Source organism: Cydia pomonella, chromosome 5, assembly GCF_033807575.1.
Source record: "Cydia pomonella isolate Wapato2018A chromosome 5, ilCydPomo1, whole genome shotgun sequence".
NCBI lineage: Eukaryota > Metazoa > Arthropoda > Insecta > Lepidoptera > Tortricidae > Cydia > Cydia pomonella.
Window position 1 is genome coordinate 10436170 of NC_084707.1, and position 26298 is coordinate 10462467.

General features: G+C 36.7%; 1 protein-coding gene across 4 annotated transcripts in view; it reads right to left on the bottom strand.

Moving 5' to 3' along the window:
* Positions 1 to 3375: 3375 nt before the first annotated feature.
* LOC133518255 (protein timeless-like) overlaps positions 3376 to 26298 on the bottom strand; it is a 38666-nt gene continuing 15743 nt past the window's right edge. For 3 of the 4 annotated variants that reach the window (XM_061851889.1, XM_061851888.1, XM_061851887.1), the window contains 16 exons: positions 25227 to 25330; positions 24208 to 24755; positions 23206 to 23359; positions 22857 to 23101; positions 22481 to 22776; positions 22022 to 22406; positions 21752 to 21943; positions 19146 to 19246; positions 17541 to 17739; positions 17138 to 17364; positions 13644 to 14110; positions 12815 to 13015; positions 10933 to 11113; positions 9192 to 9296; positions 8063 to 8227; positions 3376 to 5272 (listed from right to left, as the gene is read on the bottom strand). In XM_061851889.1, coding sequence (XP_061707873.1) covers positions 5077 to 5272; positions 8063 to 8227; positions 9192 to 9296; positions 10933 to 11113; positions 12815 to 13015; positions 13644 to 14110; positions 17138 to 17364; positions 17541 to 17739; positions 19146 to 19246; positions 21752 to 21943; positions 22022 to 22406; positions 22481 to 22776; positions 22857 to 23101; positions 23206 to 23359; positions 24208 to 24755; positions 25227 to 25323 — 3759 coding nt within the window. In that variant the 5' untranslated portion in view covers positions 25324 to 25330 and the 3' untranslated portion in view covers positions 3376 to 5076. The remainder of the gene's footprint in view (positions 5273 to 8062; positions 8228 to 9191; positions 9297 to 10932; positions 11114 to 12814; positions 13016 to 13643; positions 14111 to 17137; positions 17365 to 17540; positions 17740 to 19145; positions 19247 to 21751; positions 21944 to 22021; positions 22407 to 22480; positions 22777 to 22856; positions 23102 to 23205; positions 23360 to 24207; positions 24756 to 25226; positions 25331 to 26298) is intronic. The other variant, XM_061851890.1, reaches the window with a different exon arrangement.

A 26298-nucleotide genomic window follows, 5' to 3' on the forward strand; every position in this document is an offset into this window, starting at 1 on the left:
GGGAATATGGAAAAGATTGCATTATCGCTCACTCGTATGTGATATGCTGCGCGGGCGGTCACAGGTAGTGGTGTCTGACGGAGGCAGAGTGAGATCAGAGCCTATATATCTACGACAATGGGTGTTGCCCAGGGGTCGTCGGTATCCAACATACTTTTCTCGTTGCTTCTTAACGATCTTCCAGAAGCCATAGTGGAGGGAGAAGTATATATGTATGCCGATGATGTAGCCGTGGTAGTGTGTGCACATGGCATTGACAAACTCGAGCAGTGTCTGAATAACGTCGCAAACGTCGTGTCACAGTACTTCCGGAGCAATGGACTGGTTCTTAACATCAATAAAACCCATTTTCTTCATTTCTATCTCGGAGGTGGAGCCTCAAGAAACCTTGGAGTGTTTGTGGATGGTGCTCCAGTTAGTCAGGTTCAGACTACCGCATTCCTGGGTTTTGAACTAGATAGAGGGCTGCAGTGGGAATCACACACAGGCAAAGCCTGTAACAAGCTAGCGAGCGCTTGCTTTGCCCTGCGCCGTCTAGCGAGAGTGGTGTCCAAAAATGTAGTACGGTCATGCTATTTCGCTATTACGCTCGCTCCTACAATACGGCGCAGAGCTGTGGGGCCGCGCTGCCGAATGGGAGCGTGTCTTTCGCATGCAAAAGAGAGCTGTCCGAGCCATTGTGCAGGTTGGTCAAAGCACCTCCGCAAGGCCTTACTATAAAGATCTTCGGATACTTACTCTGCCCTCCCTCGTGATATTCCAAGTGGCTACATACGTGCGATGTCACCTTGACGAATACTCAAGTGGAGCGGATATTCATGGGCGAAACCTTCGAAACGCCAAAAAACTCGTGGGCGTCAAGCATAAATTGGCGAAATCCGCAAAACTTACTCATGTAAGGCAGGCAGTTTACAACCGTCTGCCACCACACGTCTCAGAAGCGCCGTCACTAGCCAGTTATAAATCAAGGCTCAAACTGTGGCTTATCGAGCACACTTTCTACAATAAGATTTTATTAATTAAGTAATTACCTAATGTAGCTGTAGGTATAATTATTTCTATTTAACATTGTATTTATTATGCTAATTTTAATTTAACTGTAAATTTAATGTAATTGTTATTTTATTTAAGTATTTTAATGTAATTATGAAAAGTGACATGTAATATGAATTATTAATTTATTATAAATATACGAATATGAATATGTTTTTAACATTGGCAACATGTGCGAGTGAGACACCGCGCCCCACTTTTGCTATCTCAAGTGGACCGTTTTCTCTAGTTTCGTAAGAACACCTTTCTGCCTCAGTGATAAGGTTTAATTTACTATAACAAAAAACTTAGAGTGTGCTCCACTTTATATCTCCATGGTATTTACACACTCGTTCTCGGCCTGTCTCGGGGTCTCTTAACGAGTGTGTGTGTTGAAAATATTATTAATCCTACTAATATTTATACTGATAGTAATTGATAGATATCACAATTTATAATAATGAAAATTAAAAAAAAATACTATATTTAATTTTTTTCGAAATTCCAATGAGGATATCAGGTATTATATGAGGTATATACAAAAAAAATATTCAACGGTATTGTATCTGGAGGAGCTCAAACGTGGTATGTTTTGAAAATTATTTTAATTTAATACAAGAGACTGAAATGTAATTATGTTATATACTCGTATTTTTAGAACTGGCTCAGAATTCCCTTTCACTTAATACCACACACGATAGGTTTCTGGACAAACATTTCTTTTTCATACAAAAAAAGATGATATCATAACTCCTCAATTTTTGTAAATTTTTTTAGGTGCTACGGGTCAAATTGATTTAAATGGACTAAAGATCAATCGTACCGATTTTCATACCTTTAACACCATTTGCAGCATTTTACTGATTTCCGGGGTGAACCGCTAGGACTATTTACAGTCTTAATTGTTCCACATATAGAACCATCACTTTTTGTTAAGCCTGTTACACAATGGTAGATATGTTCCGGGGCCTAAACAACGGCAATGTCGGCAAATTTTGTGAAGCGTTTTACAGAAGAGAATAAACTATGTCCACCCTTTTCAGGGGCTATAATACTAGCACAGCAAAAAGACAGTAAGATTCTCTATATATTCCACGTTATCCTAATATCCCAGATACATATAACTCATGGTCACCCTAATTAGAAAGAGATGCAACGGCCCACCTTGACTTCTCAAGTGGACTCACTTTTTGGCCTATGTACCCTATCCGGATAATCTAATAAGTCCGTGGTAAATACATGCTGCTCTTCTCGCCAACGTAGTGATTATATGCTCTTTGTTCTCGCCCTGCTGTTACTCGTCTCGTCTCGCACTTCTCCGATTAGATCAGAGTGCTCTTCGAGAGCGGCTCTCGACGAATATGTACAGCCGACATTAAATTTGCCGCTTTTTTCTACAGATTATATTTCTTTGAGCAGCATAGACAATCTCATTGACCGTAAGGCCCCTGTCCATCATATCAATACGTCGGAAAGGGACATACGATCTACCGCCTAGGCTAGGACAAGGAGGCCGTTATTTATAATTTAACTTAATAATTTCAAATAGATTTCTTTACAAAATAATGTGTTGATAGTTAATTATCATCCACGGTGACGCGCACATTTGTCAAATCTAACCTTTAATAACATGACAATACGAGTCAAGGCACGCGTCGTCGTGAATGACACGATCTATATAACTACACCTAATTAATAGAGACTTATATTTTAAAAGCATGTAAAAGTCAGTCAGTCTGAGGTCCCTAGTCTTAGGTTTGAAAGAAACCAGTACTTCAAAATCGCGGGATTAATCTCAATTACTTATGTTTTCCCGCGTTTAATTAAAAATAACCTTGGTAAAACATGATCCGTTTATTCTCGTCATATTACAGTCGGTTTAATACGTGGTCAAAGGCGGTCTTGCTCCCATACTTGGTACGGCATCTCCTTTTACTTTTTAGGGTTCCGTCGTCAATTAGGAACCCTTTTAGTTTCGCCATGTCCGTCTGCCTGTCTATCTGTCCGAGGCTTTGCTCCGTGGTCGTTCGTGCTAGAAAGCTACAATTTGGCATGGATATATAAATCAATAAAGCCGACAAAGTCGTACAATAAAATCTAAAAAAATTTTTAGGGTACCTCCCCTACACGGTAAGTGGGGGAGAATGTTTTTATATATTCATTTATTTTATTTATAATGTATTTTTCCCTTTTGTCTCCGCCTCATGTATGGCGTCGGTCACGTGGGGCAAGGACAAATGGAAATACACCTCCATTAGTCCAATTGCTATTTTAAATTAATTGATTATTGAGATTATTTACCTACTTTATTTAGATTGGAATTGTGAAATAACAAAAATGCAATTATTATGAAACGAATTACATCAAATTTATTAAAATTGACCATTAGGTATTTATCATATAATGCTGTAGCGAACTTAAAAATAAATTTAACACAAGAACATTTAACAACACCCAAACATCGAAAAACATTATTAATCTTACCTGCTACTTTAAAATTATCATTCCTATAAGTTATGTGCTATATTATGTTAGGTGGGCAAATCAAAGTTATGAATATATTTTTTTCCTGGTCAAATTAAGAATGTATTATATATCACCAAACATTCACACAACAAAATAGATAAACGTGAGTTCTCTCTTTATGTGTATCAACAATTGCTCAGTTTAAACTTTTATAGGATTCAGTTACTTGTAAGTATTCATTATGCAATGATGGTCAAAATTGTTAATGAAACTCAATATTAGAAGGCGAATGCCCTGAGGGCAGAGGGTTTTTATCACTAACGTTTAAAATTTGAACACTTGATAAGAAAAAAATATTTAAGCGAAATTAATGTGAATTACAGCAAGATTATAGGTAACGCTCGGCATTTTGTTCATTGTTTGAAGGAAAGGCAAGAAAGGAGAGACCCATGCGGTATAAATCTTGTGTAAAAACATTTAAAAAAGCTGTTAATCATTAAAATTAACTGTTACTAAACTGTTAAACAAATACTTATTAAAATAAGATACATCAGTATTGTTAATGTAATCCCCATTTTTACCTTAATTTTAATCACTTGAGTCCAACACTTCGAACGCCATACTGCGTCTGAACCCTATCAAAATAAAATTCTTATTTGTATAACGATTGTTTTTTGGCTAGCAAATTTAGGCTTATAACTTATAAACTTCTTAATTCATATGACTTAGTGACAGTAAAAATCAATAACTCCCTAGGAAATAAAATAAGCTACAACTATAACTCCCGCTAGAAATACCACCTTTGCAAGAATAAAAATTAATTATTTAATTAAGTTGCCAACCCCTGCCCTAAAGTTTCAAACATTTGGACAGGGGTTGATTACCTGAGTTAAGGAATACATGTACTCGTAGTTGAGCCAGCCATTTCCGTCAGTAGAAAAAGACGGCAAATTTAAATAATGTTGGCGCAAAGGGTTGTCCTTCCATAGAAAATTAGAATATTGCGCCTTTTTCTACTAAAATAGGTACACTAATCACTTCGTCTGTGAGATACTACAAGATCTAGTTTCCTATTAAATTAAAGGGCTAGATCTTTTACGAAGTTGTAGTGTTTTGCGAGAACATGGGAATAAATATTAAACAAAAATATACCTACTTGCTCGATATTTGTCTTTATATAAATATTTTGACAAGCCCAAACGAGTTCAAATTATAATGTCTACGGCCGCAAATCTGTCAGATAAAATTAAGGCCGTATTACACCAAGAACCCAAGCACCAAGGCCTAATTTATCGAGTACCCTGTCTGTCAGGCAAGGTGCCGGTTTTACAACACTACCTACGCTATTTAACTCGGTGAGCGATGAATTAACATTTTAAAAGTGGCTCCGTATCACGTTTTACTAAAATTAGTTTGTTTTTGCAAATTGCGACTCACAATTCAAGGCGAAAATATATGTAACACAAAATCTGTTAAAACGCAACTGTCGAAATCGTGCACATAGTGAATATTAGAGGTACTTAATCTAAGCTCCGGCAATAGACGTAGTAGAATGTGAGAAATTGCGTAAGGTTGAGTTCAGAAAGTGGGAGCGTAGACGGAGGGCCGCTCGGCGGCGGAGCGCTCGGCGCGGCCGGCGCGGCCGGCGCAGCCGTCGCCGTCGCCGGGGGCGTTCGCCGCCACGCTCGGCCGTAGCGCTATCTCCAGTTTCTCCTCTTCGTCCGAAACGTACATGCGAGTTAGGTCTGATGCGACCGATGCCGTTTCGCTGACGCTATAACAGTAAAGAAAAATGTATGTTAGCGACACACGAAGTTGGAGTTGCAGGCGTTCATAGGCTAAAGGTGTCCGCTTACCATCAGGCAGACCGTATTATGCTTCTTTACCAACGACGTAGTATTTAAAAACAACGGACGAGTGCGAATAGGACTCACCCAGCGAGGGTTCAATACTTTTCAGTATTTGTTGTTATAGTGGCAACAAAAATACGTCATCTGTTAAAATTTAAACTGTCTAGCTATCACGGTTCATGAGATATAGCCTGGTAACAGACGGACAAACGGACGGACGGACAGCGGAGTGTTAGTAATAGGGTCCCGTTGTTCGGTTTTCTTTCACTAATTAAGTACAGTCAAAAGATATAATTTGTGACCCATTTCGTACCTTGTCATAGTGACAAACAACATGAAAGTCGCTAGAGACCTCAAACTATTGTCATTGTGACAAGGTACGAAATAGATTACAAATTAAATCTTTTGACTGTACCAGTGTGAAATAGTACATTATGATACAAGTGTGCTAAGTTGGTCATTACACACGACACGAGGCGAAATTGTGCGCGGGAGCTGTAAGCGAGCGCGCAATAAGAAAGCCGATGTGGGTAATGACCAATGCACACGCGTTTCATACGACGTTTTTCAACACACTTGCGAGAAAAACACAACTTATAAATTAGATAATTTTTTGTCATAACAGTAAAAGTACAATTTTCAAAATGGTGGCTTACAGATTTTTTTGTCAAAACATTAAAAGTATAATTTACAAAATGGTGGCTTACAGTTTTAACATCGAATAATGGCACCAAAGCGTGCTGGGCTTGTAGGCACTTATTCGCCAGTTCATTGAAGTAAGCTACCAACACGTTTTCCAAGAAAGACTGGGCGTTTTCTGATTTTCCATTGAATAAAAGCTTCATAGTTTCATACTTCAATGAACTGGCGAATAAGTGCCTCCAAGTCCAGCACGCTTTGGTGCAATTATTCGATGTTAAAACTGTAAGCCACCATTTTGTAAATTATACTTTTAATGTTCTGACAAAAAAATCTAATTTATAAGTTTTGTTTTTTCCTTGCAAGTGTGTTGAAAAACGTCGTATGAAACGCGTGTGTATTGGTCATTACCTACATCGGCTTTCTTATTGCGCGCTCGCTTACAGCTCGCGCACACAATATCGCCTCGTGTGTAATGACCAACTTAGCACACGTGTATCATAATGTTCTGTCACCTCGAAAAACTCGCAACGCTCAAAATTCCACTTTTTTAACAATGAGAGAGTTGTAAGGATTGTAACGTCAGAATAGCTTTTAATCTCTACCTACATACAGTCAAGGAATTTAATTTCTGTACCATTTCGTACCTCGTCACGTACGACAATCAATATGAAAGTCGAAAGTGTGAAAAGGTATGAAATGGTAATAATGACTAAGAAGTATTTTGTATTATGAAAATAGGTCCCAAAAACTAAGTATTTCAATTAAAATACAAAATGGTTTTCTCATATAAAAAGTAATTTACAGTACATATGGGGCTACATTATAGCACTAGTGCGAGAAGTAGCATATTATGTTACTGTGTCGAACATTTAAAGGGCCATATGTACTGTAAAACGTTGTACGATACATGTGCGAATAGGTAATGTTTTTTTACTTCGGTCGTGTTTTAATTTATCGCCACTCGTTTCGAATTTCCTATTTTTCGCACTTGTATCGTAATGTACTATTTCATCACTCCTATTCGGAAAGTTCACCTTTCATAGGCTGATAGCCTCGTGGAAAATTGCATTTTCCACACTAGGGTGCAACGGCTAACAGCCATATATGCCATATTATTCAGTTAAAAGCTCTCATATTAGCTTCAGCATTTTCAGACCAAGTATTATCGAAATTAAATGTCGACTGCATTGCATTGTTAAAAAATTATACTATGTACTTTTATTTAATATTTTTGTTAATAAATCAATATAAATGACGATTTATGTTTAAAATATTATCATTACATTACATTTGTGGAAGGTAGAGGTAAGGAATGAAATCTCCATAGGCAGAACTGTTGCAAAAGTGTCCAGCTGTATATAATAGTGTAAATAATATATGATAGTGTGTGTAAATAATAGTTCCAAAACTCTCCAGAGTAGCGCTAGAGTAGCTAAGAACCTAGGCGTTATTGACGGAGTGAAGTGCGCTGTCTATAATTTGAATTCTTTTTTTCAAATATTCTATATTTAAGGTTTTTTGACGAACACTTTTTGGTACATGGAGATTTCATTCCTTACCTCTACCATCCATAATTACATCCATTCATTCAGTTTCACTTTTTTAAGGCGCGTATACATTAAGGCCGTTTCAGACACATCCCAATTTCAGATCGGATTGTCTATGGTTTTAGATTTTTTAATGTAATGGCGCCATTTATATTTTGATCGGAAAAAGATCTTATGTTTGACTTTCCTCATAGTCGAAATGAAAAGTAGAGTGTTTAGCTCGGGTAAAAGTAACCATATCACCCGAGATATTTTGGCGCTCGAACGAAGTGAGATTCACTTTCAACCCTTGGTTAACAATCTACTATTGAATACAAAATGGGTTTTTTGCATTTCAAATAAGTCACATCTCTATTAGGTACAAAGAGCGAAAACATTTTTCTAAAATCATTCTGCAAATTCTTAGTTTGACATGTCTTCGTATCAAAATAAACCGAATGATCGTAAACGGGACTGTTGCCTGATTCTAATTTCTAAGTTGGGGGATATTTTGTATTGCATGTTCACAGAACCAGTTAATGTTACCTGTTGTTATCCTCCAACTCCGAGAGCTGAGCGATGAAGTCCTTGGGAGGCAGGGAGCAAGGAGCTTGGGAGACGTCGCGCCGGGCGGGCGCGGCCGCCGCCGGCTGCACCGCCGGTCTCGAAGGTGCCTTCGACTTCGCTAGCTCCTCCACGTCTTCCAGGACACTTAACAAATTTACACACGATGTTTATTTCTACAAGCATTCATTTAATTTGCAAAGTTTGTATGTATGTATGTCATTTTATTGCACATAAACAGGTTAAGATAACTAAAACAGACAAAACAAAACAAAAAAAAAACAAACGAACGAACGAACTCGTACACTGAGCATAGCCCGACGTTTTCTCGGCCGATTTTTTTAGGGTTCCGTACACAAAGGGTCAAACGGGACCCTATTACTGAGACTCCGCTGTCCGTCCGTCCGTCTGTCACCAGGCTGTATCTCATGAACCGTGATAGTTAGCCAGTTGAAATTTCTACAGATTATGTATTTCTATTGCCGCTATAACAACAAATACTAAAAGCAGAATGAAATAAACATTTCTTTCCAATCTCGAGGTTCTCATTCATTCACTGAAGTTAAGCAACGTCGGGAGGGGTCAGTACTTGGATGGGTGACCGTTTTTATAGATAATGGTACGGAACCCTTCCTGTGCGAGTCGCCGACTCGCACTTGGCCGGTTTTTTTGATATCATAGTTACCATGAAGCTACATTAACTAATTATAGGACTAGATGTACCTTATCCTATTGTAAGTATACAGTTTCAGAGCAATCTAGCTAGTCGTTTTAAAATGAGAGCGTAACTACTGGGTATCTTTAATTAAATTATTCTAATACGATTACCACGTACGACGGCAACATTACGAAATATGTACACAGAAGCCAAAACTGCGTGGTATGACTAGGATTAAGCACTACTGTTCGTTATATACTTATTATAAGAGGAGTCGACATAAATTTACTAGAAATAAGTATGAACCCTTTTTAACTAGAGTTATATAAAACATGCATACTCGCATGTACCTACTATACAAGACAAAAATACTTACAACGTAGTTACAGAATGCTAATAAAAAGCCTTATTACGCTTATGGACTTAATAACATCGTATGTATAGCTCGCTTACCTTCCCACGGTACAAGTCAATTTAAGGTCTTGAGACTGTTGTACCACTTCCAACCAACAACGTTTGCTTTCGTTTTGAACATCCGTGTTGAACGACGAACCCGGCCTGTAATTAATTGAAGTTTAGTTAGCAACGAGACTTGAATGACGCCAGCTATATGTATATTATATTATGTGCTTTGTTATTTTATTAGCATTACCATAACCTATATACTTAGGTTAATAAAAATAAAATCTACCAACTTTTTGAGTAAAGTTGCCATGTATGAAAATGTAGACTGTCCATAATTAGTTAATTACTTTTACAGATTGCATCTGTATACCTATCAATAGGTATCATGTTCACTGTCGGGTATTTCGTAGGCATGGTCACGTTTAGCATACATTTTTCCTTATTTATGATGATTAATGTAAAAAAAATGCGTCACGCGTTAAGTAAGTAAAGTAATTCATTACACTGAAAAAAATAAATAGCCGAACTGGTTTTGTAACTTTACTAAATAACTAAACTACGGTTATAAGAAAATAAACTTTGCATAAATTTACAAAACTTATTTTGTAGTGTATACCCAGCCACTGAACACTGATAGCCAAACCGGTTTTGTAACATATAACACATAGTTCGCAAGTCCCAATTTTTGTGTAAACAGTAACCAAAATGTTTGTTACAGTTATGCAAACATTTCTTTCAGTGTATCATTATACACCGTGTTTTTATTGAATTTCGTTAACTTCGGGGTATCGGTAAGTACGTTTAAGGAAACTAAATGGCATAGTTAATTTTCCAAAAAAAGGTTTTTTTTGTTTTTTTTTTTACTATTTTTATTTTTATAAAAATCAACTAAATGTTGCATATAGCGTTGTTGTAACACGGGCATTACATTTAACTCAACCAAACAATTGAAAACTGTGACATATCAATGTCATTTCGAACGTCGATCGTCCGAGATAGTACTTACGTTTAGTAGCAAATGTATGAACTCGCACTAAACACTAATCAATAAGTAAACAGGCCCTAAGGCAAGTGTACACGCTCGTAAGGGCCTTATAAGATAAAAATTAATGATTGATTATCTCCGAAATGGAGTTAATTAGAATATCGGTGTCTTTGAGAAAGTTACTTAATTTAAGCTCAGGAATGCACCCTCGAAATTAACGCAAATCAAAAAAAACACGGTGTATACAACCTAACTCCTAATAATTAATGGTGCTCCCACATTGGCTGCTATAAAATGTTATACAAAATAGGTGACAGGGACATCTTGATAGTATTTTATTATATTGTCTCTGTGTCGCACGATGTTATATAACATTTTATAACAGCTAATGTGCATAGGTCATATTTATTACAATTCAATAGGGAATTGTTTATTAATGCATATAGTAAAACTTATCTTAATTAGGTTGGTATTTAATGCAATTATTCCAAAATATTTACAATTCTCTCGAGTTTCGTGTGAGCCTCTACAAACCTCACTGATAATTGCATCCGATTTGCGTTACATTGCGGAATTTGATCAATAGATTGAATTCATTCGAATGCGATTTGTTGCAAGACTTGGATGAAAGGTCTGTTGAGGCCTTACGCTAACTTGAGTGCTGTAATACCGTCCATTTATATCCTGTACCCTTACAATGCGTTGACTAAATCGCTAGCAAATACAGGTGCGGCAAAGTTATGATAAGAGTACTGGAGGGTAAATTCTCCCATATAAAAATAATTAAGAAGCAGCGTTCCTTACCTGGGCGTGAAATTCATAATAGCAGCGATGTGTTTCTGTTTGTGTATCTGATAGAAGTTCTCTGGCGCGGCGCTCATCGATGTGACGTCCTTGGTGAGCGTTGAGAGCGGCGAGTTGCACTGCTGCATAGCGTTCTTAGACCCGCTACTAGTTATATCGGTGACGGAGAATTTTAATTTTGCTTGAAACAGTTACAAAATATCTGATTAGCGTAAAAAAAACTGAGAAAAATTCATTTGGGGGATAATTTCGAAACAAATTATACCAATTAGGTATGTAATATTCGGTATTCTGATCAAAAACTTGGATCGAGATGACATACAAATAAATCATGTTCCTGTCTCCTGTAACTTGCCGTAAACCGTAAAACTATAGTATTTTTCATAAAGCTTTTTACGTTTTTGACGACCGCTCTGGCCTAGTGGGTAGTGATAGTGACCCTGCCTATGAAGCCGATGGTCCTGGGTTCAAATCCTGGTAAGGGCATTTATTCGTGTGATGAGCATGGATATTTGTTCCTGAGTCATGGGTGTTTTCTATGTATTTAAGTATTTATAAATATTTATATATTATATATATCGTTGTCTAAGTACCCTCAACACAAGCCTCATTGAGCTTACTGTGGGACTTAGTCAAGTTGTGTAATAATGTCCTATAATATATTTATTTATTTAATATTTACGTACGGGTGACTTGTCACCGTACCCGAGCTATGTGAAAATTACTATAAAATAACAGATGCACAAATGAAGCTCTCGCAAGCTTCTCAGAATAGCAAACCAGCGAACGTAGGTACCCACTCGGTAAACAAACGCAAGGTCGTTTTACATAATATAATAGTAGAGCAAATACTCCATGTCGGACGAAGACCGAAATTTTCAATGTTATCGTTATTATTATTAGATATTCCAGCAGTTTGAATAGGCATGATGAGACATTTTGAAAAACTGTTCTATAATGTTTAGAAACATTTATTATGTACAACGAATAAGATTTTTCTAGAGAAAATAACAGTTAAGTAGCAAAAAAAGGCATTTTAGTTTTTAAATTTGAAAAATTGGCGCTAAAACGCTTGTGTCATGGCGTCCCGAGTGACGTCACATTTGTAAAAACGGAACGCAATCCTTTGACGGTTGCTACCTAGGTGCTCGATTGCTCATTGAATAAACATGAATTCAAAAGTTTACAAATCTTGCGCGGGCCCTCAGTGTGGTAATAAATCAATTATAGCGCCTGAGAAGTTGTTTGAGTTCGTCCCACAACAGAAAACAATTCGTGACAAGTGGCTTAAACTTGCTAGGCGAAATGCAACATCAATATCACCCAGTATACTAATCTTTATTTTTGTGAAGATCATTTCGACGTGAGTATTTATTTCACTTGTTCCATGACTTATGATTAATATTTATTTGATATAAACCAACTTGTATCGTAACGTAACCGAACGACGTTAAATAAAAGCGCAAAAAATCACTTTATTTGGGTAATGGCCGTTATGGGTATTTGTTTACACAAGTGTGACGTCTTGCGCTCTGATTGGTGTTTAACATATCATGGCGGGCGTCCGTATTTTTCAGTTAAATTTTATCAAAATAAGTAATAATCTCTTGATAAAAAATACTTATAAGCATTTTTCGAATTCTATGATTAAAAATTCACTAAGATAATACCATATTTTAGTGATTTTCAATTACTGTCATCATGCGTATTGCGAGTATGGCATAATGATTAGTTCCATAATTTTACTAAGCATCTTTTGAGCCTTTTGAAACAAAACGTGACCGTTGACGTGACCGTATCTAAGTCTAAAATCTCTACAAATTCGCGTTTTATTTAGGAATGTAGGTGGACCTCAGTGTTACGCCAATAGGAGTAAACTTACTTGTGTCAATAACAGCGACTCTGCCAGCCACTTCGTACAAGACACCAGCTGACCAGACGTGCGGTATCCTTATAAATACTTTGCCGGTGTCAACCGGCATTTGGAATCCCAATTTATGTAGTAGTTGCAAAAACTTCAAGTCCTTGCACATGGCAGCTTGTTCACAATTCCACGGTACCAGGGGTACAGACTGATTAAGAACTGAAAATATAGTAATAGAACAATGTAACATAACATCGAGTGATAGGTATAAAAGAATGAAAGTGATATATTGTTTGGTGCAAAGAGAATTTGAAATAGAGGTGGATTGTTAAAGAAAACCTTGTAGCCACAGTAAATTTACTGCCATCTTTCGACACATTGTTAAACTTTAAAAACGCCTTTTGTCTTTGATCCTTGTTCTTTTACGGATATGTGTTAGAAATGTTGGCAGTAAATTTATGTGGCTACAAAGTTTTCTTTGACAATACACTTTGGTTTGGTGATAATAGTAATTGAGAAAAATAAGAGGAAAGCCCTACAGCTTAAAGGGGTTGATGGATTCTGTCATACGATGTGTCCCCAGGTTAGTTAAAGAAAAGGCCGCTTTATCACTTGACGTTGAGGAATCGAGTCGCTACGATATATGCCTACTGCATACATTCGCACCGCCAAGTAAAGAACACTGAAAGACGTAATTTTTTGGACCAATGTAGATATGTAATAAATTGGTTTTGAGGATTCCGACCGTAACCAACAAGGAATAAGAAAGTAGGTACTTATAGTTTCACTTATCCTATTATGGAAGATGGAATTAAAAGAAAAAAATCGAGACTACATAAATACTTACGTAGAGCGTGATATGACACAGGAGACATCACTGGCGAATTAAACCCTTGATTAAACAACTTGAATTGATGGATACCCGTTTGATCCGCGGTCCTGCTGCATTCGCTACGGTACCTCTTCTCGATTTGCAATTTTGCGTAACAAGTTTCAAGTAAAACTTGTTGAACCCAGTCAAAGCATTTCGTTTTTCCGTCTTGTCTTAGTTGCTCACAAAGCTTTCCGATCTCGACATCCCTCATTTCTTTGTTTATCTTAACGCCCTTATCGGTCTTAACTTCAAACTTAGACAGTTTTTCATATTCCTCTTTGTTTATTATATTTTGTTTGTATAATTCTCTGATCACAGAATCTCGAGACTTAACTGTGCCGTCTTCTTTAAGGCGTCTTAACATTTCGCCAATGACATCCGGATGAGTGTTGCATTGCAGATAATTCCAATTTAAAGTAGACAGTTCATCTTCAGTCCACCTGGAAAATTAAATCATATTAAATAATAGATAATAATAAAAACAGTAATGGTAATAGCCCAGAATCCGTGACGGCCAGACTTACTTCGAAGTACCTATAAATGCTGAAAGTTTTTCTATGAATGCCATGTCCAATTCTTTATCTATTCAGGCGGCTCGCCTTTGGAATAGTCTCCCTGTCAAAATTAGACAGTGTCCGAACAGAGGGCCTACCGCGAAAACCGAAATTCGTAAATTGCGGGGATCTTTCTCTTTTACTCTCACTAAGACGTGATTAGAGTGACAGAGAAAAATGCCCGCAATTGACGAATTTCGATTTTTGCGGTAGGCCCTCAGGTTTGCTTTTAAAAAATCCATAAGTGAGCACTTTGCTGGCAGTACTGGAAAATCTTATTGTTTCTGCTTTGAAAGTTCATCTGATTTCATACATATGTATGTATTAGACGTGTGCGCCGCGCCGGCGCCGCCGATAAATGATCGGCGTGAAATCGCCGTGACCTTGAATGTTTACTATTAACTATTCCAAGTTGGTATTTGGATTACAATATGTTTTTTTTTGTATTACATGTGTTACAGTTGCCAGATATATATTAATTAATTAAATGAAACTGAATAGCCAGCTGCACAAACTATTTGACACACCGATTTAAGAAACTGAGTAATCCTCAGTATTCAGCGTCAAGAAAGATGAGGGAGCGATATATGAAGTAGGATTTATTCCTGTTAATTGCGAATTCACATTGCCTCACATACGAAGGCAGCATGCTCCGTCATGGAAATACTTAAAATTAACAAATCAACGAAAACACAGGGCCTATGTACCATGGGGCCTTAAGGTGGAAGAGAAAAGGAAAACTAACTGGCTAATATTGCGACCATCATCCTTGCTTATTTGCTTGCGTCTTAAAATGTAGTGCAGTCCAGCAAAAATCTGAGAACATTGATGTGCGAAAACTCTCGAGACCCAATAAAAAGTCGTGTGCCATAAATGTCGAGAAATAGAAAGAGAGAGAGACAGAGCGACAGAGATTCACTGTCAATCTGGCGAATCGCGCAAAAGCTTGCCCTGTTACAGCGTAAATGAGTGAAGCAAAATTTTCTTGTCACTTGTTGCTATGGTTCAGTGCAGTCACCTAGATCACTGGGGCTAATATGACTTGGTACAAAAGTTCTTGTAACAAATTGTGCTACTATATTTTCGCCTGCCTGACGGGAATAATAACAAGAAATATATCGAATGGCTGCATTACTGAAGAAAATTGAAGATGAAAGAGAGAATTCTAGAGAGGACTAAAGTTCAACCATTCCAAGACCAAAGTAATAGTATATAGTACTAGTAGACAGCGCAAACATACTCCCAGTCACCGACGCACTCTTCATTACGAAAAAGCGAGCTAGTTTGTATATTTTGGGTTAATAACCAGTGCTGGTGGTTGCACCGCCGATATACGCCGCAGTGTGGCTAACCTCGACAAGATCTGGAAGAACAGAGATATTCGCCGTGCAACCAAAGTGTCCTTGGTACGAATACTCGTCAATATTTCAGCATGGTGCCGAAGCGTGGAGCCTCAAAAGTCTGAAGTGGCAAAGGTTGTCGCTTTGAGATGTGGTGCTAACGAAGACTGCTGCTTATACCTTGGATAGCTAAAACAACAAACCCCTCCATTCTCAGAGAGCTCAATATCACCACTCAGCTCTTCACAACATGCCATGGGTGACGTGACCCCTTGAATTCTTTTGACATATTGTACGGTTTCCAATGCATGATGTGGAAAAACACATGAATTTAGGCCGAATGAATGGCAAACGTGCCCATATTTAATGGGCATCATGAGAATATGGAAACTTACAGTTCGGATCGAAGGTCATTGAGAACAGGTAACCCCTTAATGCAAGCCAGTTACTAGGGAAATCAAGTTAGTATACCAAAGTATATTCTCGTCGGCTCCATTCGGCTCAGCATTGCTCCAAGCAATTATTAGGGGTGGCACAACTTGACGTCCCTATACGTGCACGACCACAGATAAGATAATGACTTGAATTTTGACCACCTCAAATAGCCGAAAGGGATAGTGTTATACATTAGAAAGGGACAGCATGATTCGTCCCTGAATCGCTGTCAAACTTTGGTTTTGTAGGAAGTGTCATATACCAGTAGGACGACGAACCCACCTTATGCCATCACTACCAAATAACATTAATTTGCTTTCATCGCTCCAGAGTACATCGGCCCACTGTTGCGGTGTCCAGTGTTCGCGTGCTTTACACCAAGCTACTTTCATCTTTCGGTTCTTCACAGATATTAGCGGTTTCTTTACAGGACGTCGTCCGTGTAATCCGGCGTCCTGCAAACGTCGTCGGACAGTCCTTATAGATGGAGTAGGCTGCCCTTGGTCGATATTTCTTTGATAATATCCGGCGCTGTTAACCGAGGATTCGCACGAGACACGCAACACGGTCGACTAAAGTTGTAGTGCAACGTGGTCTGCCGCATGTTTTATAGCCAATTGAACATCTAGGAGACTTTAAACGCTTGAATAGCTTTGTAACCGCCGATCTTAGAACACCAAACTGCTGCGGAAGCTCATTATGGGTACGCCCCTGCTTGTAGCCAGTAAAGAGAGCTTTCTGTTGACAGGTGTCCAAATTCTTCGACCTACGAGTCTTCGGCATCTTCGATTCGTTACACACCTTAGTTTTTTTTAATGTTATTTCAGGGACAATTTCACGTTTATATGCGATTATAGGAATACTGTCACATAGTATTAAGTAAAAACAACAAAAACCTAAATAACGACCTTTATAATATAAAGGTCGTTATTTAGGTTATACACGTATTATGTGGCCGGGTTTTTTCATCGCTCGCCCAAGGAATCTACATACAACCTACTTCATGATATAGTATAGTAAAAATAGTTTAGAATACATATATAAAAAAAAGTTTTTCCTTAAATTTCCTACTTGTTTTTTAAAGACAAAACTCGTATTTCTTTAAATTTAATTTGCCTATAACAATGTTATGTAATACCTTTTTTTAGATGACTGGCTCGCACTGCTGTGTACGGACTTTTTCCTCCCCGCTTCGGCCGCAGGCTGGAGATCTTTCTTTGCAGACGCAACAACTGCTTGGTGTTCGGTTAGGACTTTCTTGTCGTCAAATATCTGTGTGTCCATCCTAAAATTGTCAATAGTTAACAGCGCGTGCGGCTTCTTTATGAATGTGTTTATCACGTATTCTATTAAATCAGACCAATCCTGTAAAATAAATTAAATAATTCATAAATGTCAAAATTATTAAGCTTTCTTCACTTAAGTTGACGTTGCAGTTATTAAAACGTGTGTGCCTATATCCTTAAGGGATCAATTAAGTACAATAAGTGTCAGTTTGAAAAAAAAGTTTTAGACGTAATCAATTAATATCTTTCACTTACGTCGCAAATTTCAAATTCAGACTTCCAAATAGAAGTGAACGTCTTCAATATCTTAGGTTGATATAAACTGATCAAACTGTCCAGCTCCCCTCCCACGTGGTGCATGATCGTGAACACGCAGTCGTTGATGAACGCCCCGTTCACAGCGTAGTCTTCTAGCAATAGCCCGTATTGGTACATTATTTCAGGGGTCGCGAACCTGTATCAAAACTCCTTTGAGTGCGTGAATCAATCAAGACACTGAACACGAATCAATAGTGTTTGATAACGAAAGCTGATTGTTTAAACTTATTTTACAGTACATATGGTGCTACTTTACCGCACTAGTGTGATAATTAGCATATTACGTTACTGTGTCAAACATTTAAAGGGCCATAATGTACTGTAAAACGTTTTACGATACATGTGCGAATACGTAATTCGCAACCCGTGTCGATTTAAAACACTCCCTTCGATCGTGTTTTAATTTATCGCCACTCGTTTCGAATTTCCTATTTTTCGCACTTGTATCGTAATGTACTATTGGCGATAACACTGCGTCGTTGTTGACTCGAAGAGTTTCCGTAAAGGGTGACATGATTCTCTTAACCTTTGGTATGCTTAGGAGCAGATCTGCTCCATATACATTCCACAAAATTCAACTTAAACATGAACAATTCATGTTGCTAAATAAATGGCAAATTTTTGACAGGCGCATACGAAAGGTTAAGAATGAGCTTTTTCTTTTGTTCAAAAATTATTGGTCACAGCTTGTAAGGTAACGTCTAAGATTATCGCTACGGACAAAGTGGCGATACAAAATATGTATACACTACCTTAATATATGGCCAATAAGGTCGTGTAAAGTATACATATTTTTGGCACTTTTTCCGTATCGATATTTTCACACGTGACTGTACCTAATCGTTTTTGTTGCCCGTGGTACAGTTAGCCAAGAAAGTGGTTTACCACAGGGCTATTACTTGATAAATAGAGTCGAAAAGTGATAAACCACTTTATTAGCTGACTGTACCCACAGTACCTACTAATGACTTCAATACATCAATTTCAACCATTTTCAATTTTGACAGTCACATTTCTTTTGTTTCATTCGATTTTTAAGTGAAAGATATATGTATCCGTATTTCATACATATATTATTCATTTCAAATCAATAACAGATTTTTCTGGTATGATGGTTCTTAGGAAGATAAAGATACCTTAGCTTTGTTTTTAGGGATAAGAGAGACGCAGTAACGTCACACGCTTTGAACGAAGCATTTCCACGTAGCTAATTTAATTTAATACGTTCAATTTTCGTTAACCATACCCTAGATATTATGCAATATCCGCCCACCAGTCAGAATTTGTTACATAAAGTAAGAACGCAACAATCTGATCCGTCCATGGGCAGTCTAACCTATGCCGTAAGCAATAAGTGCATCAATATTTCATGATGTCCAGGTAACATAAGGTAGTTTTTTTACCGCGGTGAATAAGGAACGACAAAAAAATTTAATATACATAACATAAAACCTAGTGCCTAAGTCACGCGGCACTGCATGCGTCTACAAAAATATATCACTATTGTGTCTGATACCTACTGCACGAGATACGTGTACGTACTGTTTAATGTGTTCTACAATGTCGGTAGAACCCAAGTAGCTCGGATTCCTTATAGCGTTATCCAAAAATGTCAGCAGTATGTGGTTTGTTACAACGAGGTCCTGTAAAACATATGAAACAAAATTAAGAACATAAAATGCCGACAATCGCTTGGTTTTACATATATGTATTCATGTTTTCCCATAACCCATAACAAAAAAAAGGAACAAAAAACGCATTTAACCACTTAAACAAAATGAAAGTTTATTAAATTGAGTTATTGAAAAAAAAAACCCACTAGTTACCATGCACCAACTCGATTTGGTGGTAACTATTGGGATCTTTTTTTTTCGAGTAGTTACCACTGGTAAAAGGTGGGATTTTTTTTCCAGTACTTACCACCAAAATTTGGTTAGCGTTCAATACTAATAAAACACTCTAAATAAGTGCTTTAATCAATAATTAATTAAGTCGAATTAATTATAGGTTAATTAGTTATCAGTTTAATTATAAGTCGATTACTGTTTCAGTCAGTCGATTACAGATTACTGTTTTAGTTATTTTGATGATGACATTGACATATTAGATACATAGTAGTTATGTATTCTGTAGAACTAGTTTTAAAATTGTTAGCTTAACAGTCTCTTGACGTGAAACATGTATTTCATAAAATAAATAAAAAATATTCTTTGACATTTGGAGAACTTTTACACCTCCAAATCTTATTAATGTGTATTATTATCTTTCTCAGACTGGGGACCTTATACATCTCCAAACTTAATGTATTAACCGTGGAGACTATACGTCTCTGTCATATTTTGACGACCGGTTTGGCCTAGTGGGTAGTGACCCTGCCTACGAAGCTGATGGTCCCGGGTTCAAATCCTGGTAAGGGCATTTATTCGTGTGATGAGCATGAATATTTGTTCCTGAGTCATGGGTGTTTTCTATGTATTTAAGTATTTATAAATATTTATATATTATATATATCGTTGTCTAAGTACCCTCAACACAAGCCTTATTGAGCTTACTGTGGGACTTAGTCAATTTGTGTAATAATGTCCTATAATATTTAAAAAAATTAATTTATATTTATTTAAAAAAAATATTTTAAAATTTAAATTTATTTATATTGTATAAAATACTTGACTTCGTACATACTAGTTATGTATTCTGTAGCATTAGTTTATGAGACTGCTTGCTTAACAGTCCAGACCAGACGTGATTTATTTATTCAGTATAAATTTTATTTTGACACTTGGAGAGACTTTACACTTTTGTTTGTTCCTTCGTATAATTGCGACGTTATTTATTTAAATGGACCTTATTGTCGATGGCGCTTACGCCATTATCAGCGATGCTCCTATATAAATACAAGTAAGCGTAAGCGCCTTCGACAAAAGATTCAGATTTCATAGATAACGTCACAATTTATTCAATTTACAATTCATAAGATAAATTTCAACCAAACGTTAATTTCTCTTTAACTATTATTTTTATGCAGCATAAAGCTGTAGTTAACTGAAACACTAATCGACTTATAACTATTTATTAAAGCATTCTTTATTTATACTTAACTATTTCTACTGTTTTTATTAGTATTGAACTCTAACAAAATTTTGATGGTAACTACTGGAAAAAAAAATCCCAACTTTTACCAGTGGTAACTACTGGGAAAAAAAATCCCAGTAGTTACCACCAAACCGAGTTGGTGGTAACTAGTGGGAATTTTTCTTCCCAGTAGTTGCCAGTGGTAAAAGGTGGGAAATAAATTCTTAGTAGTTACCACTGGTAACAACTCGGTGTTAAATAGTGGGAATAACCCATTAAATTTGTTACAAGTTTTATTCAGTCAAGTTTTTCGATATCTTGTATAGTTTTTTGAGATATCCGCTTTTAAAAGTTTATTTAGGGCTCTCAATTTTATCTTGCTATAGTTGCTATCTACATCAGTGAAACTGCTAGGCCGTGTTTGTATCTATCATTTTCGTATAAATCGGTGGTGCAATTTCATTTATGGTATCACATTGACACCATTACTATAGACTATTTTTTTAAACTCCTCTTCACGCTTAAACCGCTGAACCGATTTCGTCATAAATTGGTGTAGAGATAGTTTGAGTCCCGTCCCGGGACAGGACATAGGATAGTTTTTATGACCAAAATCATCTTTTGAGGGCTGAGATTTATATGTTTTCGGAATGGTGGCAGTGTGATACCATAATTGAATTTGGCACTCCCTATTTATACGAAAACGATACCAAACATGGTCTAGTAGCTTCACTTGATACCTACAATATGAAATTGAGAGCCCCAAATAACCTTTCAAGAGAGGATATCTCGAACACTATTCAAGATATCTAAAAACTTTACTAAATTAAACTAGTAGCAAATTTAATCAGCTTTCATTTTGTGTAAGGAGTCAGGTCGCTAAGACGCATAGTTTTCAATATTATAAGTGAAAACCCGAAAAATTAGACCTTCAAGCCCCCCCTCTCCCCTACCGCCTCAAGAGCTACGGCCGGGGACTTTTGATATGTTCACCTCGTAATACCTTCTTATTGCTTGCCTTAAATAAATAAAATTTAAAACAGAAACATTATTCACTTAAAAAGCTCTTAATATACCTGTAAATACTGCTTGGAATGGTATTTCGGATTATAGTGACGCAACAGCAGCACTAAGAGTGACCTCAATTCATTGGTTTCGCACATTTTGTTTTGTAATTTTATAAGGGCGTCTTTATCAGCGGCACAAATATGCGGAATCTTTTGGTACACTTCAATAGCTTGTACAAACTCTCTGATTGCTGTAACAACCTGAAAAGGCAATATTTATCATACAAGAACAGGCCACTATAAAAACAATATCATATCATATGACATCTTAATACTTACCAGATGAAGACGCCTGCTACTTGGCTTCAAGTTATTTCTGTCTAGCTTAACAGCCAGTTCAAATTGTTCACATAAATTGACACCCTCAGCAGTCAAATACGATACTATATCAAAGGATATCACACCGGAAATTTGTTCTATATCCAACTCGATTTGGGTCGCAAACTTCAGAAAATAAGTCACTAACCAGAAAAAATGTGACGTATCAATTTCCAATAATACGTTTGTGAGGATTTGACTATGTAGTGTTTGTACTAAAGAATTGTAACCTTTGAGTAAAAAGTCAACAGTAAATTCTTTAAGTACATAGGATATGTCATCATCTGTTGGAGTTTGATGAGTGAGCCCTTGTACGTTTGTGCTGAAATAACGAATAAGATTTTCACTGAAATGCAATGAATAACGAATTTCTTTCATTATTTAATGTAAATTTGAAAAATCATGTAAGAATTTACTTACATGTTCGCTTTACCCCTTTTAGATATCTTCTTACGCCTTCTCTCTTGTAATGTAACACCAGTACGTGCCTTGGTGTTCACTCTTTGTTTAGGATTGTGTGGTTTTTGATGAACTCGTTTTTTCAAAGGCATCTCGTCATCGTTGCTTGAAGTAGAAATGGACTCTTGATTTTCGATTTGCGTTCCATATCCGCAATCAGAATTTTCAGATATCATCCCCTTCCCTTTCTTCTCAGTCTTTGATGGCTGTTGATTACTTGGCTCGGTTGGTAAATCTTCGAACACCACTTTTTCTTCCTGTAATATTTAAGTTACTCATGATTTCATTTATAAATAGGTATTAAACACCTAATTTCAATAATGAAAACGTATCATACATTATCATTATCAGACTTCATATTTTCATCGCCAGTCGATGCGTCTTGGTCCCTCATGTGAATGTCATTCTCATCAGGTAACGGAGGCTGAAACTGTTGATTCTCATCTTTCATTGTATTGTTTTCGGAAGTTCCCCACACATTTGTCTCCGAGTTTGGTTCATCGTTACTTTTTCCGCTACCACCTGTATCCGACGAATCAGACGTCGGATCTGATGTCATCATAGGTGACGAATCTTCACTACCTAAAACGAGTTACATGTTTTAATGTTGATATTACCTACTACTTAATAAATCTCATACAACGCGACCAACGCGTCTTTATAATTTGACTATATTTACTAAGTACCTCTATCCGGTGGAGAAGTGTTACTTTCATTGTCTTCTGAACTCTCAGAATTACAAGATTCTAGCCACATATTGAGCAGTTTGTGCAATGTAATAACATGCTGATCTTTATACATCAATGCTATAAGTTGTACCATTGTAACTCCCCAATTAGTCTGGAATATAAAATAAGTACAAAACACAAACCTAATCTCATTCAACATCGCATTATACATTTTATAAATCTTTTATTTTAAGAATTTAATGCAATCAACAGGAAAAAAAATCGCAGCTCTACTAAGAATTATGTATAGGTCATATTGTACAAAATGTAAAAGCTATGTAAATCTTGAATGAATAATAATTATTTTTGTCCTCTAAAAAAATTAAGTGTATATGTACGCATTGGTTTAGTTTGTTCGCAAATCACCGACATTTGTAAGTGAGAACTTTATAGAACCACCTGGAGAATATACATTCTGGCAGGCAATCGTATGTAAAAGCCATCGTACAGACCAAAAGGGCGGTGAACGGGAGAGCAGAGAGACGTCAGCGCGGCGCTGGAGCACGGGACCCGCCAGCGCAGACGTAGTTGTCGTCGTTACGTTAACCCCATCACGTAACACATAGCACGGAGCGATCACCGAAGGTCTGTGGTCACTAATCACTTGGAGAATATCCGCGTGGGCCACCCCGATTCAATTTTAATTAATAATTTTGGTTTCGTTTTAATTTAAACTACTTTTGACAATACTTAGCTATTCAACTGTATTTTTAACTTTGTTTAACTGTTGCATTGCTAGAAATCGAATCTTACAATCGTATAATGCTTTTTTGTCATTGGAAGCACCTACCATATTGCACGATTCGAATTCGAGAGTTGATCATATACTAACTTTATATTATACTGTTATTACAAGAAATCGAATCATACGATCGGGAACTGCTTTTAATGAACATAGCAAACAAGCATTTTGCAAGATTCGAAAGCAAATATTTAAATATTGGAGAGCTGATCACTTACCGCTTCCGGTATAATCATTAGCTTAATAAGTACTTTATCAACGCTTTGGCTAAACATGTTCCAGAGAATCTGATTTTGCACGGCGTGGCCAGATCCATTGTTGCCTGAAATAGGACTTTTAACGTCCTCTGGTATATGCAGTATGTTTCTCAATAACAAAAGACTATTACTTATATTTGTACATTGTGCCGGTGACACTTTTGGTTGATCAGGATACACATTTTTCTTTAAAAAATCTACAACTACTTTTGTTGCTTGTGGACCAGTAAAGGCCACTTTAGTGGCGGTCAGTAGCTGGTTTATTTCAAATACTGTATGCAAACCAAAATCTGATTGCGATGTTACTTCAACTGATAGCAAGCACTCTATGGGTATTGACAAATTGACTAGTATTCTCACTAGTAGTTCTATAGTTTTCTCTTCCTTAGCGTGGATCAAAAGAGGTATTAAGTCTTTTTTTATGTTTTGCCCGCAACTGATGCTCCTGCGGTATGTCCGTAAATACTTGTCTTCAGTTAAAATATTATTTAAAATAGTTTCTAGGGCAGCTGAAAAAAAAAATATTCCTGGTTATCTTATTTCGTATGAACCTATTATCGCACTACCTTCTAATAAGACACTGTTTAGTTTAGTACTTGATATCTACGAGTATTACAGTAGCTTTCCTCAAACACTTTAAACTAATCACTTAATATTGTTTTACCAATTGATAATTTTGTCGTATAGGCCTACAAATACCTACCATGCAAGCAAGGGTTTCGGAATAGCGACTGACGACTGAAATTAATACCAACACTGGTATTACCAGAAACAAATCTCAATTCATTTAGTTATTCGTATACTACAAAATTATCAACTGTTAAACCAATATAATTAATTATCTATGTCTGTTGCCAATTTTAGGATAATGATCCACCTGAGGCTTGATATTTAGTTTTGCCTGTTCCAACATAGCTTTCTCTTTCCTATTTCTTATACTTTAAGTAGTTAATAATCATCTAGCAATGAATTGAACTCACCATTACAGTTGTCATTTACGTGATATCCATCTGCGTGCATAAAGCCAAGATTGCTGAATATGCTATGGATCTGTGGACTGCTGAGAACCCACTCCATATTTCGTCTGCAACAAGAAAAATCTAGGTAAGAGTCCGAAGATTTCTACTATACGTGTCTAAATTAGGTAGATATTTCTGCACAAACGTTGGCAGGTATGTACCTTTGGAAAATCTGTTAAAATGCGTTTGATCAGTCTACGTTATACCATATTCTCCTGTTCCGATATCATATTTAAGTACCAAATATTTAAAATTTAGTTAATAGTTATATATATTTAAAAAAAAAATTATACTTAGATAAAATAGTGAGTACCGACTAAAGTTAACTGTTCCTTTGATGCTCTTGTAATTCAAGATAAATATACTAGTACTTTATGCATTTTTTCTAATTAAGCGAAATGTAAATTTATTTGAGAAATAAAGTTCTTTAAACCAAAAAAAAAAATCTCGAATTCAGAATAAGAAAAATATGGAAGAATACGTAAGTCATGATATTTTTAATCCAGTCGCACTTTCAATTTCCTTGTTTTTGTACATACAAAACAAGGGAAGGATGTGTGCAAGGGATGTGTTGCGTCGTGATCAACTGCGCGAGTAGAGCAGTGCAGTGTGAAGAGCCCGCTACACACCCTCGCACCGCTCAGCTACCTCGCACATCTCATTTGGATACATTCACAACGTTCCACATCCCCGCTATGCGTGCCCGCACCGCTCAGCTACCTGGCAACGCAGCCTTACTAAAAAATATATTCTCGAATCCCTTTCTACCCCCCTTAGAAGTTAGAAGAAGAATTTTCCAAACAACTGGATATGTATCTTCTTGGATTCCAATATAATGCCTTTTTACGAGGTGGACGTGAAATACAAATCCCCTGTAGGGTGCGATGGGGTTGAAATGACTAAATATCAATATGGGTGTCGTTTTATGGTTTTTTGGGACGTTATTTACGAAAATGGCATTGAATCTTATACCTTTAAACGAGCAATTCTTAAATATATATATATATATATATATATATATATATATATATAT